Consider the following 17,439-nt stretch of genomic DNA (forward strand, 5'->3'; position numbering starts at 1 on the left):
AATATTTTGATGGCAGCATGTGATGTGTGCATGAGTTTGAGTGTGCGTGTGAGAGTGATTTCAGGACTGTCAAAACTGAAGCATGCTTCAGTGGGGCAATACCAGTATAAGTGGCAGGTGAATGATCCTTTAAAAATGAGACTTGAGCACAGAGGGAAAATAATCAGTGAAGGTACAATGTCAGCAAAATGTCTTATTAGTTACTGGCTCTGTTTAGAGCAAACAGAACATATAAAGCTGTGTTAAGCTCATCACTCTCTAAGGTGTTGGCTGTTACTTTATTAGTTGGAGACAACCATCAATGTGCTCAGCGCTTTTGTTGCTGTGGCTTTGGATATTTATCTGGAACCTAATGTAGGGAGAGGAGATTTGGGAGTGGACTATAAAGTAAGAGATTGTCCAAGTTCACCCCCAATACTCTTCTGTTAACTTCTGATACCTCAGAAGGGCAAAAAGTAGTTTAGTAGAAACCCTGACCACCTGGGGAGTTTAATTAGACACTGCATTTTGAGTGAGAGGCTAGATCAGATTATGGTATCAAAAGATCTTTTCCCAATATTTCTCAGCCGTTTATACTCCCTGAATGGGTAACATGACTATTGATTGAGCATGACCGTATACCTGGATACTCCTGAGGTTAAATTTTGCTGGCACAAGTAGCCTGTGAGCCCACAATACTAACTTCACTGCTATGGTTTTCAAACTGGTAAAACAATGATAGCAACATGTCCCATACTGGGGTGCTGTGAGGATTAATTAGTTGTTGCTTGTAAAGTGCTTTGCCGATGAAAAGAGCTCAACGTTATTAAAACAAGACACAGTGAAGTATTCTGTAGGGAGTAATCTGGTATTAGCAGGGTTGCATTGATGACCTCACAAGTTTTCTTCATCACTTCAGTGTTTAGAAGAAAGAACCCAGGATTTCTAGGGAATGAATCAAAATTATATTTCGGTTCTGCTAACATGGAGGCATCCTTGAAAGCAAATGTGACTGCTATTCTGTGATACCTAGACTATTGCTTGCCCTCTTGAGACCTGTCAGTCAAGCGTCTACTTTATATTGATTTTCCAGTATCTGTGAAAGATCTTGTTATTTAAACAAATCTTTGAATCTTTGGTTTGTGAATTTCTTTTGGTAATAATTAGGGTAATTGTATTTACTGGTGTTTTCTCATTTTACTTGGATTTTTTTTTTTTTACTTTGTATTAGTTTTACTTTATCGGTCCCTCAGGGGTGGAAAAGTGGGGTAGAAATGTTTTATATAAATACCAAACTTATTTATTTATTAACTGGACCAAAGGTACGTAATTGTGAGTCAGATATATTATGAAGCTTTAAAAAATTCTTCTCTTCATCTCTTTTCAGGGAGTGTAAGAACTGAAGATGAGGCCTGGAGCAGAGTGCTGGTCTTCAAAGTTCTGGCTTATGCTAGCTGTCTTAGCAACAACAGGTGGTGGGGCCTGGGCCCAAAAGCACCAACCTAGCATTGGTATTGCTGTCATCTTGGTGGGTACCTCTGATGAAGTAGCCATCACGGATGCCCACAAGAAAGATGACTTCCATCACCTCTCTATCATGCCTCGTGTGGAACTGGTGGCCATGAATGAGACCGATCCCAAGAGCATCATCACCCGCATCTGTGATATCATGTCTGACCGGAGGGTTCATGGTGTGGTGTTTGCTGATGACACAGACCAGGAAGCCATTGCCCAGATCCTGGACTTCATTTCTGCCCAGACCCTCACGCCCATTCTGGGTATCCATGGAGGCTCTTCCATGATCATGGCGGACAAGGTAAATTAGTTTCTTCCCATTGAGATATTAGAAAACATCATCTTCACCTGTTAATGGAATTGTATTTTTTCAAGTTATGATACTGTATGGAAATGTTCCATTGTACGGAAACTATTCAAGTTATGATAAGTCTAGATGGATAATCACAGGAAGGTTAAAACCTGATTGTGTTGATTCATACGAAGGATCTGTCATAAAGTAGTTTCTTGTGCTTGGCAACTGAAGCAAATCTGTCTTGTTCTGCTGTCTGTTTCTATCAATTCCATTATTAAAAGGTTATTATCAGACTTGTACCTGCGCAAGAGGTTCCATAACAGAGACTGAAAAGCCTTGAGGATACTGCTCCGTAATGAGTATTCTGTCCCCACTATTACACAGCTGACTTCATTGGCTTTGCACTATCAATATTTTGCACTAAAATTTTGCATATTGTATCTGGTGGCAGCAACTGTTGCTGATGTAGATAATGTAGCCTAACTTTTTGCTGGTGCAGAAACATATCCTTTCTTAAACACTTATTTACCAATGCAGTGAGTCACAAAATCAGGTCATACATGAATTAAATGCGTACAGCATGGCTGAATTATAGTCATAAATAAGATGCTGATTGTCTGGAATTATTGAAAACATATCTAAACCAAAAAGACAAAGTACCAAACACATGGAATTATAAAAAGCTTCAAGGGTGTTTATTTGATTTGTTCTGACTTATTTTAAGACAGCAGAATTGTCAAATCTGAAATTTCTGGGATTAGCTGGAGAGCCTACTAAAGACTCCAGATAAAAACGTATTTTGATGCTTCACAAAAACGACCAGTTTGGTGTAGTGATTAAGAGTGGCAGGACTCTAATCTGGAGAGCCAGGTTTGATTCCCTACACCTCCGCTTGAAACCAGCTATGTGACCTTGGGTTAGTCACAGCTCTTCCAAGTTCTTTCAATCCCACCCAACTCACAGGGTGATTGTTGTGGGGATAATAATAACATACTTTGTAAACAGCTCTAAGTGGACATTAAGTTGTCCTGAAGAGTGGTATATAAATTGAATGTTGTTATGTTATTATCAAATGTTATACCTGGGAGTAGAGGAGGGCATGAACCAAAATACGAACCAAAGTTCATGACGAACCAGGTTGGTTCATGGTTTGTGAACTGGTGGTTCATCAGAGCCCATTTCTGATGAACCGCCACAAACTTTAGGCTGGTTCATTTGGTTCGTTTTTTGGTTCGTCACTGCAGACAGCCTGGCACCGATCAATCAGTTTCCTAGGCAACAGGGGATGGACTTCCTACAGATCTTTTGCTGACCCAGAAGTGACCTGCTGGCTCAGAAGTGACAATTTGCTGACCTGGATGTGACGTTTTCACGAACCAAATGAACCGGTGTATTGTCGAAGGCTTTCACGGCCGGAGAACGATGGCTGTTGTGGGTTTTCCGGGCTGTATTGCCGTGGTCTTGGCATTGTAGTTCCTGACGTTTCGCCAGCAGCTGTGGCTGGCATCTTCAGAGGTGTAGCACCAAAAGATACCTTTTGGTGCTACACCTCTGAAGATGCCAGCCACAGCTGCTGGCGAAACGTCAGGAACTACAATGCCAAGACCACGGCAATACAGCCCGGAAAACCCACAACAGCCAAATGAACCGGTTCGTCAACTGGGGGGGGGCAGGTTCGTGAAAGTTCGTGGTTCATGAAATGTGATGAACCACGAACCGCACGGTTCAATTTCCCCCCGGTTTGTGCCCATCTCCACCTGGGAGTAATAAAATAAGCCGTTTTGCAAAATATCATTAGTTAAAAGTTGAATCTCCTTTATAAATTAGAGCAAAATCATGCTTTTTTCAATAAAGTTGGGATGGCTCAAAGGTCATCTAGTCTATTCCTTGGCACTGCTATTCATTTTCCCACTGCTATTGGACTGTATAACACAGGCCATAATCAAGATGGATAGCCCAGTAGCACCTATAAGACTAACAAAATTAGTGGTAAAGTATGAGCTTTCGTGAGCCACAGCTCATTTCTTCAGATACCTCTGATAGAATCTGAAGAAGTGGGCTGTGGCTCACGAAAGCTCATACGCTACCACTAATTTTGTTAGTCTTATAGGTGCTACTGGACTCTTGCTCTTTTCCACTGCTACAGGCCATAATGTTCCACAAATACAGAGGATGTACTCTTTGGACAGAAGCTGGTTCATGGCCATTTTGTAGCTGTTAATGCTCGTTCATATCCATAGTCTAGCTCTCCCATTGAGGAAGGAATGTTATCCTTGCACTGAGGAAGGAATGTTATCCTTTGTAGAATGTTATCATTATATCTAAGTTGAAAAGGCCAGTCATCACAAGGTAAGTTCTCAGATCCTAAAGGCATCTCTTTCTCTTGTTTGATCTGGTCCATTTTGAATGGATTCTCTAGAATATGAATAACAGTACATAGTATGATGATGACTAGAGATGGGCACAAACCTGAATACAACCCAAAAAACCCCATGAACCAGCCCGGTTCGTGGGTCATGAACCAGTGGTTCATGGAAGCTAGTTTCTGCGAACTTCCATGAACTGGTCTACTGGTTCATTTGGGTCATATTTAAATGGCCATTTCCCCGAGGAAATGGCCATTTAAACTTTTCCTGCCGTTTGCAAGTGGCAGGGCCCTTTAAACTATCAGCTGGCAGGCGGCAGGGGGATCCCTTTAAATGACCCACAAACCCCAGCTCCAGCCCTACACCACTCCCAGCCCCAGCCCTACACTTATCTTGATTCATGCTCCTGCGGGCCATGGCCTCCCCCCCTCCTCCTGCGAGGGGCGGGAAGGCCGTTTTTGGCCTCTTCCACCGCTGTGCAGGGCCACAGAGGGATGGAGGAGACCGAAAACAGCCTTGCCACCCCTCAAATGGCCACCGCGGCCATTTCCACAGCGGCAGAAGTGCATTTCCGCAGGGGTGGAAGAGACTGAACATGGCCTTCCTGTACCCCTCATGGGAGGAGGAGGAGAACGCTGCGGGCCTGCAGGGCAGGTAAGTGTGGGGCTGGGGCTGGGGTTGGGGGTCTAGGGGGGTGCTGGGGTTTGGGCAGTTTAAAGGGCCCTGCCTTGCAAGCGGCAGGGCCCTTTAAACTATCAGTTGGCAGGCAGCAAGGTGGGATCCCTTGCCGCCTGCCAGCTGATAGTTTAAAGGGCCCTGCCGCTTGCAAGGCAGGAAAGGGCCCTTTAAACTGTCAAATGCCCTTTCCCCTGCCACTGCTAAGTGGCCAGAAAGGGGCATTTAAACACCACGAACCACGAACTGGTTCGTAACTGGCCCCAGTTCCATGCCAGTTCGTGGTTCCTGGTTCATGAAAACCCACGAACCACAAACCTCATAGTTTGGTTTTTTTGTGGTTCATGCTCATCTGTAATGATGACACATAGTGGTTGTATATAGATATTATTGCTTCTGTGTTCCTACTAGCACTTCCTTTCCTAATATATAAAAGAATTTGCTCTCTCTGCAGCTGTACCAGCTTGGCAACTCATAGTACTTTTTGATCAGTTAATGCCCCAGGACCCCTTTCTGCTTTCACTTCTAGTTGATAAGTCCTCTTCTGATAACAGTTAGCTGTTGTATGATCAGCTTACAATTGAAACCTTTCCCAGAATTGTACTGAATTGTACTGCTCTCTGGGCGGTAGGAGTGGGTGGTTGCATGCTTCCTTATGAAGAAGCCATCTTCTTGTGAATAGAAACAAAGTTTTTAGCATGTTAAGGAAAAAGTAGGTCCAATGCCATTCCCTGGCATGCTATTTTTGTGTGTGTGTGAAGGGTTTTTTAAATGTGATTTTTCCTGCTTGCAGCCTGAAGTGGTATAATCCTGTGAAAGCATTACCAGTTAACTTTGCTGTATTTATAAACTGACCCTTAGTGCTTTGTATTTGTATTCTGTTCAGTGGAATATTGATCATAGCTGAAAAGTGGGGGAACTTCAGTACTTTCTCTGTTGCTGCCCTGGGGCTACCAGTCCCTGTGAGAGGCAGAGCTGGTGGTTGTTATAGAGGTTGGCTTCCTGGAGTTCTCTCTCCTCATGTGGATGGCAATCCCATGGCAAACCCATGAGTCACTAGAGGAGGTAGTGCTTAGAGGGTGTTGGCTTGGTTGCTGTTTGCTTTTGCTGCTAACAAATTGCTAACGTAACCTCTGATCACATTCAGGTTAGATTACTATAATGTAGTTTACCTGAGACTGCCTTTGGTGACTATCAGGAAATTCCAATTGCTCCAAAGTGTGGCAGCCAGTTTGCTGCTGGGAGCTGGATACAAGGATTGCATCACCCATATGATGAAAGATCTGCACTTGCTGCTTGTCTGTTACTGGGCGGAATTTATAGTGTATATTCGCACCTTTCAGGCCCTAACAGTCTGAGACTGGCATACCTGAATGATCTCCTTCTTCTGTGTGGTCCAGTGTGCCCTTCAAGGTTTTCATCCCAGTTATTATTATCTGTGTCCCTGACCACTAGAGTTAGATAGGGCTTCTCAGTGGTGGCACCCTATCTGTGGAATGCCGTTCTTGACACCCACCTGGCACACACACTATTGACTTTGAGGTGCAGGCTAAAGGGTTTTTGCTTTACTAAGCTTTCAACTAATTTTTTCCCATCTTATTTTATTGCTGTTGCCTGTTACCAATGCTCTTATGCTTTTATGCCCTGCTTTTATGTTACATCTGTTTTTACTACTGATATTATTGACTGCTGTTTTAATTTATATATTGAGGTCGTTTTACCGTATCTTTTCTCAGTTTTTTTACCTTGCCTCCATTATTATTTTTAGATTGTATTACTTCTTGTTTTATCCTTTTGTTGTTAGCCACCTTGAAAAGATCCTCTAAATAACTAACAAACAAATGCATGATTTACACAGGTCTGGCTGGTGGTAATGTGCTAACATCCTACTACCTCACTGGCAACATCTGTGGCTGCCCATCATGTTAACAGAATTAGAGAGAAAAGAGAATACACTCTTGCAAAGTAGTCTCAAGTTTTGAGTACATTAAATATCTGGCTGGGTTTATTCAGGTGCATTAAAAGTGCTTGGATTTAGAGAAAGATACTATCACTTCCTTCATAAATTTATAAGAAGTTTAAGCAGGGGGTGTCAGAATGTTTTTCTAGTGAAAGCTTGAAAGTTATTTCTTTTTTAAAGCTTCAGTGAGCAGATGTCTGGGTTTTATCAGCGTCGTCTCTATTTGTCGCATCATAGGATACATCTAGAGGGGCAGTTTTCTGGGTGCTGAGAATAATGTAGTTGCTTCCCCCACCTCCATTCTACATCAGATATTACCCATCTGTCTCTCCTGTTCATCACTCAAGCCCACAGAAAAGTCATTGCCTAGTGATGGGAGTGGGTGAGAGAATCAGTTCCTAGAATATGAGCTGTGGATGGAAGGCAGAGCTTAGCAGACAGGAAGTAGAATGGAGCATACAGTCAGCTAGAGACCAGCAGGATGTAGTCAGTGATCAGATAACCTGGTAAGATGTTCCAGTATTGGTTTGACACCTACTGAAGGCAAAAATGTTCCTGCAAGAAGGTGCATATGCTAGGCCCTGCCTCTGAAGGAGGTCTGTTCTCAGTTATTAAAAAGGGCTGCTTTCTGCTTTTGAGGTGTGTGCTTTGTTGAACTGTGTTTTGTCTCCTAGGAGGACTGGTGTGATTATAAAGACAGAGTCCCAGAGTTCAGGGAATTTCTAAGAAGGAGGCATCAGAGGATGTTACCAGGAAAAAAGTTATCAGGATAAGGAGATGAAGAAGTATGATACCTCAGGTGTACAGCCTCCTTTTCATCTATAGGATTCTGTGGAAGAGATGTTATTGCAGTGGCTGATTCTCAAGATAATCCAGTGAGAGGCTCCCCCAATGCCTTTTCAGGCTAGTTCATGTCCCAAGACTCTTCTGATGCAGAAATGTCTGTCTGAGTCCAAGTAAATTTTTAAACAAACCAAATGTTCATGTTCAGTTCTATCACATTAGCCAATGTTGTTTGATTTACTGTTCTCTGATTGATGATATATTTTAAAAAGTCTGAACTGCTGGAAGAATTCACTGGGATCTGTCATCTTACCCGTATTAAAAAGATCTTCACTGGCTTCCAGTGTATTTTCAGGCACAATCAAGAATGTTTTGGTTTTGACCTAAAATCTTTAAAAATAGTGTGACAAAGGACAGTCTTCCATTTGACTCTGCCCATTCTTTAAGGTCAGCTTCTGAGCTTCCTGTGTCTTCAGAGATTTGGCTGAACAGATATAGACCCTTTTCTATGGTGACATCCTCTTCATGGAATACCTTTCCCGGAGGCACACTCAGAGGTGCCTACTTTACTATTTTTAAAGAAGCCAGAAGACCTTGTTATTCTCCTGTGTTTTTAGTTATTGGTTTTTGCTTCGGCCCCTTTGTTTCTGTTATTAATATGTTTGATGTCATTGTGTCACTGATAACTAACTTCAATTTGACATGGTGTTGTTTTATGTTTTTTGAATTTAAATATCCTAAGAGTTTGTGTTGAAACTTCCTCAAGGCCTGTTCACTGCGTCAGCAATGCAACAAGCTGCTTCAGGGACTGTCCGGAGCAAGTCTAATTCTGTCTTTCTCATTGCTGTTTCTAAATAAAACAGGAATCTAGTTGCATCTTAAAGACTAACAAAATTTATTCAGCATAAGCTTTTGTGAGTCAGAGCTCACTTCATCAGATACCTTTCGGGAACTTTTTCTCCTGCTTCTCTTCCCTTCTCACTTTACAAAGTGACTTTCTACTCAAGCTGGAGGACTTTTTTCTATCTCTTCTTAGATGTTCCTTTCCTAGGGTTGCCAGCCCTCCGCTCAGGGCAGGATATCCCCTGCCCCCAGCTGCTGTTCTCCACCGCCACTCACTTGGCTGGTGGTGGTGGGGGAGTGTTGTGAGACTGGCTGGAATCCTCAGAGCATGCATTCTTGGTGTGTGTGTGTGTGTGGGGGGCTTCTGCTGACATCACTTCCAGTTTAAAATGAAAGTGATAGATGCTCAATAGGACCAAATTGGCCCCCCAAATAGCAGAGGGCCAATTTGGCCCACTGAGTCCCCGTCACTTCCATTTTAAACTGGAAGTGATGTCAGCAGAAGCCAGAAGGCCTCCTCAGAGTGTGTGAGCACTTTATACATGGAGGAGGAATGGAACCCCTATGGCCAGCACCCCTCCCCCAATTTGAAGGTAAGGGGGTAGCAACCCTATCCTACCCCTTCTTTCTTGAAGTCAAAAAGCCATAACTGGTTATCTTTAGGGTTGCCAGGTGTCTAGTTTTCCACCGGACAGCCCGATTTTTAAATCAGACTCTCGGGGAAAAGCAGTTAACATACCTGGTATTTTTTGCCCAGGGGAGTAGTGGCTGGCCATGGGCTTGCAGGAGCTGGTGGCAGCACCAACAGGCCTTCCTATACTGCCTCCTTCCCCTCTTCCTTGCTGGAAGCACTCCTGTGGGAGTGTCCGGCAGCCCTGCCCAGCCTCCTGTGCCACCTGTGCCACTTCCCCCCTGCTTACAGCTTGTGCCTGTGCACCAGGGAAGTGACTGGCCGCCCATCCTGCTCACCTGGGTGCCTGTGCAACACTGCCTAAGATTGGCTGGCCAGGCCGCCTGCTCCAGGAGTGGGGCGGCATGATGACCTCACTACAGTAGCTACTACTTTTTAAGAGGTGAGTGCTACCCCCCACTCCTTGGGGTCCAGTATTTCTCTGGATCCCATCTGGCAAGCCGAGCTATCTTATCCAAGGGTATATATTTGCTTCTAATGTGAATCCTTCAATGTTACAATGATATCAAGCCTCTTCTTATGCCAGGCCTCCTCTAAGGCAGAAGTATCTGTGTACTTCATCAGTTGCTTGAAGTGAAATCTCAGTCAGCATGTATAGCTAAACACATGGGTATAGAGAGGGAAAAGTTTGAACAGTTAGGTTAAAAGATAGCGTAATGGAAGAGATACAGGTTATGACATTTCTATGGAAAACTCAAAAGTATATGATAATTGCAGTGACCATTTACAACAGCTGTAATAGTGTCAGTTTAAGTTTTGGTTTTACAATTTACTGTACCATCCTAAGCAGAGTTACACCTTTCTAAATCCACAGAATTCAATGAGCTTAGAAGGGCCTGAGGATGGCTTTGTTAATCTATCGTTAAATTCTAATTCAGCGTCTATTTATACTACAGTAAATCTTTTAGTCTTTGTGGTGCCACAAAGCTCCTTTTTCTTTATAAAAAGAGAAAGCAATAGTACCGCCAATTATATGCCTTTTGCTATAGATTTATGATCCATGCAATAAATTCATATTATATATTTAATGTTAAAGAAATAAAAAAAGAAAAGAAAATGGCATCCTATGAAACAATGTGTTATTTTCTATGAACCAAAAATATGCTGGTTAGGAACTGGGGTGGTGGAAGGGCATGAAAATTGTATCTTGCTTATGTGATAAAATACCTTCAGCCAGCTCTGAATTTCCTGTCCTGAGAGTGCAGAGTTTGGGCATATATTTCTGGGAACCTTTCCTCACCTTCAACCCAGTTGGTAAAATAAAGAGAAATAACAGCAGCTGGTATTAATCCTTAAGCTATATTTAATTCTTGGGCTATTAGTTGCCACTCCTAGTATACGATTACTTCTTTAACATTCTAATTGACTAGGAAAGAAGAATTTGTGTGTGTGTGTGTGTGTGTGTGTGTGTGTGTGTGTGTGTGTGTGTGTGTGTGTGTGTGTGAGAGAGAGAGAGAGAGAGAGAGAGCGAGAGAGAGCGAGAGAGAGCGAGAGCGAGAGCGCATCTCTTGAAAACTGTGTTTTTACTCTCTCACAGTTTATATCCATTAACACCTCTTTTAGCAATTTATGTGATCCAGGACTCTTGATTGGTTCAGGTTGTTTGAAGCTACTGTTGTACAGCTCACAGTACCTTTGTAGCATATATTTACTTATCAAAAGCATTTGGGAGAACATGTAATCCCACAATTCTTATTTAGCTGTATCTATGAATGCATTTAGATTGCTGCCGCCACTGTTTTATAATATGTATTATCTAATATCTTTTAAAAATGTATGTTTTCCATCACACATTTACTAAATCAATTTGCACCATCTGCAACTGGTCAGGAAGATTAGTTTCTCAGTTCTGGAATAGGCAGACTTTTATTACAACCCTAACAATCTAAATTAATTACATTCCAATTTTTTCCTGCCTCAAACTACCCACTTCAAAATGAAAATGAAAACCTGGAGGAGTATGAAATTGATGCTGTGTCCTTAGATCCTCAGATGATTCACTGGTAATAACAACAACAATAACAATAACATTCGATTTATATACCACCCTTCAGGATGACTTAACACCCACTGAGAGCAGTTTACAAAGTATGTTGTTATTATCTCCATCCTGTGAGGAGGGGTGGGGCTGAGAGAGCTAGAAGCTGTGATTGACCCAAGGTCACCCAGCTGGCTTCAAGTGGAGGAGTGAGGAATCAAACCTGGTTCTCCAGATTAGAGTTCCGTGCTCTTAACCACTACACCAAACTGGCCAATCCTTGGCATCTCTACTCAAGCAACTAAATATGTGCCATCTGAGGCTAGATGGGTGGTAAACTGAGAAAGGACCTTCTTGGTCATGGCGCCAAAACTTTAGAACTTCCTACCCAATTGCTATCTCAATTGCTGTCTTCCACATGTTGGTAGATGTTTTTGTTTTGGTTGGCATACCCCAAATAGCTGTTATCAGTCCTTCCCCTAGTTCATTGTGTTGTGTTTGTGTATGTGTGTGTTTACTGAATTGTTTTTATACAATTTAAAAATGTTGTTTTAACTTAAAAAAAATGTTTTAATGTTTACCACCCTTGGGGACCCTGTTTGGGTAGAAATGTGGTGTACTAATGCTTTAAATAAATAAATACTGAAGAAAGGCAAGGAAACAGGAAAAATAAAAAGATACATAAAATTAAAACATGATACTGGATATATGGATAGGGAATAAATCATATTCTGCTCAGATCCTGTTACCCGTCCTTGGTACAGGACATGGCAGCAGTGGAAAGATGGACTAATATGCATTGCGAAGCCAGTTATAACTAAAATAGCATAAAAATAAGAGAAAATAATGCATTTAAGCTAGAATGATTCTAACTTGAAACTTGTATTCATGAGTTTTTGGTGCCAGCTTGACATCTGGGCCTTGTTTAACTTCTTGGCACAATCAGCGCAAGGTCTTTTGGGACTTTCAAATGATAATTTTCAGGTTGGAGTTTGAGGAGGGGTACCCCCTGGACATTATGATTATACTTGGACATGGAGCTTTATACAAGGATTGGATAGATGCAACATTTCATGTATCATTGATTCCCAATACATTAGGATCCTACAAGCATCTCAGCTGCTGCTTGTCTTCTTGTGTACTTAACTCAGTTGGAACAGTGTCAGTGCAGCATACTTGTTACTATGGCATCTTGTTCCCTTTTGTCAATCGCTGGGCTCTTTCAACTGATAGTACCACTCCTGAAAGCAATGGAAGAATCACTCAAAATGAGGTAAAAACTCTAGCAATACATGGTCCCCATTCATATGACCACATCCTGCAGGACCAAAGACAGCTGGGGTCATCTGGAGGGAGGGGGTCTTTTGCTGTAACAGCCTGTTTGGAAAAGACCCATCTCTGAGCTAAAATCTCTTTAATTTGAAGAGGTACTCTTCAATAGTTTACAACTAGTAGCATTTAGATGTCCTTTGAGGAATGTCAGCAATGGTCTGTTGATCTGTCACTGGTAGTCTCTAGTTTCTGATGGAAAACTACACTAAGTCAAGGTCTGAAATTCATTTTTTTCAAGTTGACAGTCAAACTCAAAGGAGTGTAAGCCTCTCATGGCAGAACTCCTCAGGAAAACAGGGCCACATTAATAGATGAGACATGTTTGTGAGATTCTGCACAGGGTGATAGTCTTTCTTATGTGGTCAGGATTGGATGCCAATTTAATTATAGATCCTTTGGCTAGGGCAGTGGTCTTCAACCTTCCAGACATGGGATCCATTGAAGTGCAAAAAGGTGATAGCAGTCATCTGACATGTGACAGGAAGAAGCAGAACCAGTTATGACTTGTTGGTGTCAAGGCTAGATCTGGGCAGCAAACTAAGAGGGACAGGAAGCACAAGCCAAGCATCAAGAAGTGTACCATAGTGAAAAACAAGCAAATGCTTAGAGCCATGGAAGAATCTTCCCACCTCTATCTTTCCAAAAGACAGCAAAATAATGGTTGTATAGGGGCTCAAGACCCAGCAGGAAGAGTTCCATGACCTGCCTGAGGCTTCTGATTCATACATCATTAGTTTAGGTAACCAAAAAACCTGCTTGTCATCATTGTTGGAAGGATACCGGTTGCTCTTAATGACTTATAAGGACAAGGTGCTTGTTGTGAAGGCTACTTACATGCAAGATAGATTCTTGCCATTTTTGGTTGGTTAAATCTTGCCAGAAGTGGCTGAAATCTTCTTTGGCTAGATTTTTTAAAATTTTTTTTATTTTAATTACTAACATCAAAACTACAAAACTACAAACTACAACCAGAAAAAGGAAAAAAGAAACAAGGGGGGAGGGAAAAAACAACATAAGAACACAGACTACAACTACAAGTATTGAATTCCCTTCATAATACAATTATTTAAAGTTAAACTTTCTAATATGCTATTAGATTGGTAGATCTTATAAGATACGAACTACAGTCAGGATCAGGTCTTCTTCCCCCCCCCCCCCGCGTCTCGGACTCAGTTCTCTTTGAACAGCTACAATAGCGGCGCTCACTCCCTCCTCCCCACTCCCCCCTTCAGATTCTGGATCTTCTTCTTGCTCGAACTCTTGATGATTAAGCACAAAATCCCTCAGCTGTACTTCCGATATTATCTTGTAGGCTTGGTCTTTATATCTAAACCAGATACCTTCCGGAAATAACCATTTGTATTTTATATCACGTTTTCTCAGAAGAGCTGCAAACCTTTTGTATTTGAATCTTCTTTTCCGAGCTAAAAATGAAACGTCCTTCAATATCTTAACCTTGTTGCCAAGAAAGTCCAAGTCCACGTTAGTCGAATTATATAAAATGGTGTCCCGAGTCTTCTTAGATGAAAAGTCAATAATAATCTCGTGAGGCAGCTGACGCTTCGTTGCATATTTTGAAGATGTCCGACGGACTTCCAGAATATCGCTTTTTAACTCTTCTTTAGTTGCCTTTGCGAATGACGCCAAAAGTTCCGACACCAGATCCTTTAAATTTTCACTTTCCTCCTCCTTCATATTCTGTAAACGCAATACCGTCTGAGCACGATCCACTTGTAGTCCTATCAGTTGATTCTCCAAAAGCTTTACTTCTTTGTTTGTAGCTCTCATGAGTGTTGCATTTTCACGAGTAGATTTCTCTGCCTCGAGCGCTACATCTTTAGTGGTTTTCACTTCATTTTCAACTGAACCAACCCTTTGTCTGATTTCATTTAGCCTATCAACAAAGGGCTTCATAGCTTCAACAACCGACCATTTAACCACCTCTTCAAGAGTCTCTCCCTTCCCCTGCAACGCAGCCGAAACCGATTTGCCCACAGCAGGGCTCTGCTTTTTCGTCGCCATCTTAGGGGGGGGGAGAGTCCGCCAACTAAGTTCCAAAACTCAATGAAGGGGAAGATATCCGAACCTTCAGCTTCAACTCCCACCAATCCTTCGCATATGCTTAAGGTAACAGAAGGGATCCGCTTACTTACAGGTTTTCACCTTAAATCTGCTTGTTGCCGTTCTCCATGGCCCGGCAGCACGCGATGTGCTGCTCAAGTCTGCCAGCCTCCATAGGAGCAGACGGGCTATTTACCCCCTGAATCGACTTCAGGGGGCTCTTCCCGCAGCTCTCCGGACCCTGACCCCCTACCTGGGAGTCCTGGGGGTTAACCCTCGCAGGTCAACCACCCGGTCAGGCTGCTCGGGCGCTTCCTCCCGGACCTGCGGAGAGGAGCGTCCGACATGGCCGGGAAAACGAAACCGAATCTTCTTTGGCTAGAATTATTAATACCTCTTGGTAGAAGACAGTTTATCAAAGCCACTTAAGGAGATAGTAAACCCTTTGAAAAATCACTATATTGCAAAAAAGGACCTGACGTATTATAGGCAGGCATTTATCTCCACCTTTTAATAAAACGTAATTGAGTATGTGATGGCAGATCAGGCATAACTGAATGATATATTTTCCCTTTCCTTTTTTCAGTTTTGGCTTTTGGCCTGTATTTTGGACAGAGACAGGTTTAGTAGCACTGGTGGTTGATGTCTAATTACATGGAATAGAGGGAATGATCCTCTATTCATTTCATTAGATTATCAGCAACTTCTGATATAGTTGATCATTAAATCTTATTTCACTGTTTCCAGCACAGTTTGGGGGTCTGTGGTACTGTTTTCTGGTGGTTTTGGTCCTTCCTATCAGAACGAATCCAGAGAGTTTCAGTTGGGGAAAGGAGTAATATGCTTGAGAGTTGAAATGTGGAATTCCTCAGGGTGCTGATCTTTTCGCTTTGTGTTACATGACTAAAAGTTATGTAACACGTGACTATACATTTCTTTAACTGAGCCTCCAGATACATCTGTCACTGTCCTGAACCAGTGTCTGGACATTGTGGTCAAGTGGGTGATGGGGAACAAGCTGAAACTGATTCCAGAAAAGATGGAGGTGATATCGCTTGGTAAGAGTGTGCTTTGGAAACAAGTATTTTCCAAATTAAAAAATTATTGTCCTTGATTGTTTAGCCATTGAGCTATTGTAGTTCTGTGGGTTTGGGGCTATATAATTTGGCGGTGCTGTGTTAAGATAGTCTGTGTGATCTAGTGCATTTTTAATTATATTCTAAATGTATTGAAGGCTTTGAACTTGGAATGAATATATGTGTGGGGGGTCTAAAATGGTTTTGATGTTCCAAAATAAGTTCTAATGTTTATTCTTTAGATGCTTAGACAGCACTTTATTGCCTCACAGTACTTTTTGCTGGATTTTTAGTTGCTCTTGGCACAAAGTGACTGGTGATTCTCCAGTTGTTCTGTGGCTTGCTATATTTTCTCTAGGAAGCTGCTGGTATTAAAACTGCATACATGGTTATTTCTGTAGAATATAATAATAACATAATAATAACATTCGATTTATATACTGCCCTTCAGGATGACTTAACATCCACTCAGAGTGGTTTACAAAGTATGTTCTTATCCCCACAACAAAACACCCTGTGAGATGGGTGGAGCTGAGAGAGCTAGAAGCTGTGACTGACCCAAGGTGTCACAGCTGGCTTCAAGTGGAGGAGTGAGGAATCAAACCTGGTTCTCCAGATTAGAGTCCTGCACTCTTAACTAATACACCAAACTGGGTCTCAATATGAGACCATGCATTTCATTTTGAATCAAAACTCACTGATGGCTGGACAATTCTTTAGGAAAGTTAAAGAATAGTCAGGTTTCTCTGAAAAGTGACAGAGACAAAAGTGAGCAAATCCCAAATTTATGCCACTTATTTCTTATGTAAGAACTGTTTAGGGCTGTGAGGTCTAGGTTGGGAAATTCCTGGAGATTTGGGGGGGGTGTGCGTGCGTGCGTGCGCGCAGCCTGGAGTGGGTGGGGTTTGAAGAGGGGACGGACCACAGTGGGGTATAGTGCTATTGAGTGCACCCTCCAAAGCAGACATTTTCCCCAGGGGAACTGATTTCTGTTACTTGGAAAGATCAGTTGTAATTCCAGCAGATCTCCAGCTACCACCTAGAGGCTGAGAACCATTTATCTTGTTGGATCAGACTAGTTATCCATCTAATCCAGCGTCCTGTTTTACGCAATGGCCAACCGGTTATTCTGGAGGGCCAACACTAGGGCATAGAGTTTGAGGCCTTTTTCTAGTTGCCTTCTGGTCCTGGTATCAGAGGTTCCCTCCCTCTAAATGTGGAAGTTCCCTTTAGTCACTGTGGTTAGTAGCCACTGATAGAAAACCTCTCCTCCATGAGTTTATCTTCTTCCCATTTAAAGTTGTCTATGCCTGTTGCTGTCACTGCTGCAGATTCCACATTTTAATCACTTGTGTGTAAAGAAGTGTAAAGAAGTATTTCCTTTTGTCTGTCCTGAATCTACTGCTCATCAACTTCATTGGATGCCCCAGAGTTCTAGTATTTTGGGAGTCTCTCTGTCCACACTCTCTCTATCCCATGAATAATTTTATAAACCTCTATCATGTCCCCTAGGGATTCCAGGTTCCCTGGTGGGGGCTTCTACCCTCTACCCCCTGCCACCTGGCTCACAGCTGCTGTGCCTGGCCAGGAGCACATGTTGGCAGTGGTGGCAGCAGGGGGCAACTGAGTGGGAAGGCAGAGGTGGGACGCGGGTGCTCAGCCGCCAGCGCTGCCACTGCCAGCTCCATGGCGCGTGCTCCTAGCCGGCAGCTGCGCCTGGTGCCCGCTCTTCATCGGCGCTGGGGGAAATCGAACTCCCTGGCCCTGTTGTAGACAAAGTTTTCAGGTGTAACCCAAGCTTTTTCAAAATGGGAGTAGGAAGTGCATGGAATAAACTACATTGCAGATCTCAATTGTGCCACCACCAGGGTGGTGGTTGGAAAGT

The 17,439-nt window shown here is 42.7% G+C and overlaps 1 protein-coding gene across 1 annotated transcript in view; it reads left to right on the top strand.

The window, feature by feature from the left end:
• The first annotated feature begins 1,384 nt into the window (after positions 1-1,384).
• The window catches only part of GRIN2B (glutamate ionotropic receptor NMDA type subunit 2B), a 304,269-nt gene continuing 288,214 nt past the window's right edge, over positions 1,385-17,439 (top strand). Inside the window, exon 1 of the mRNA XM_054988703.1 lies at positions 1,385-1,795. Within this exon, the coding sequence (XP_054844678.1) occupies positions 1,385-1,795 (411 nt within the window). The remainder of the gene's footprint in view (positions 1,796-17,439) is intronic.

The sequence above is a fragment of the Eublepharis macularius genome, chromosome 9 (genome assembly GCF_028583425.1).
Source record: "Eublepharis macularius isolate TG4126 chromosome 9, MPM_Emac_v1.0, whole genome shotgun sequence".
Classification (NCBI taxonomy): Eukaryota; Metazoa; Chordata; class Lepidosauria; order Squamata; family Eublepharidae; genus Eublepharis; species Eublepharis macularius.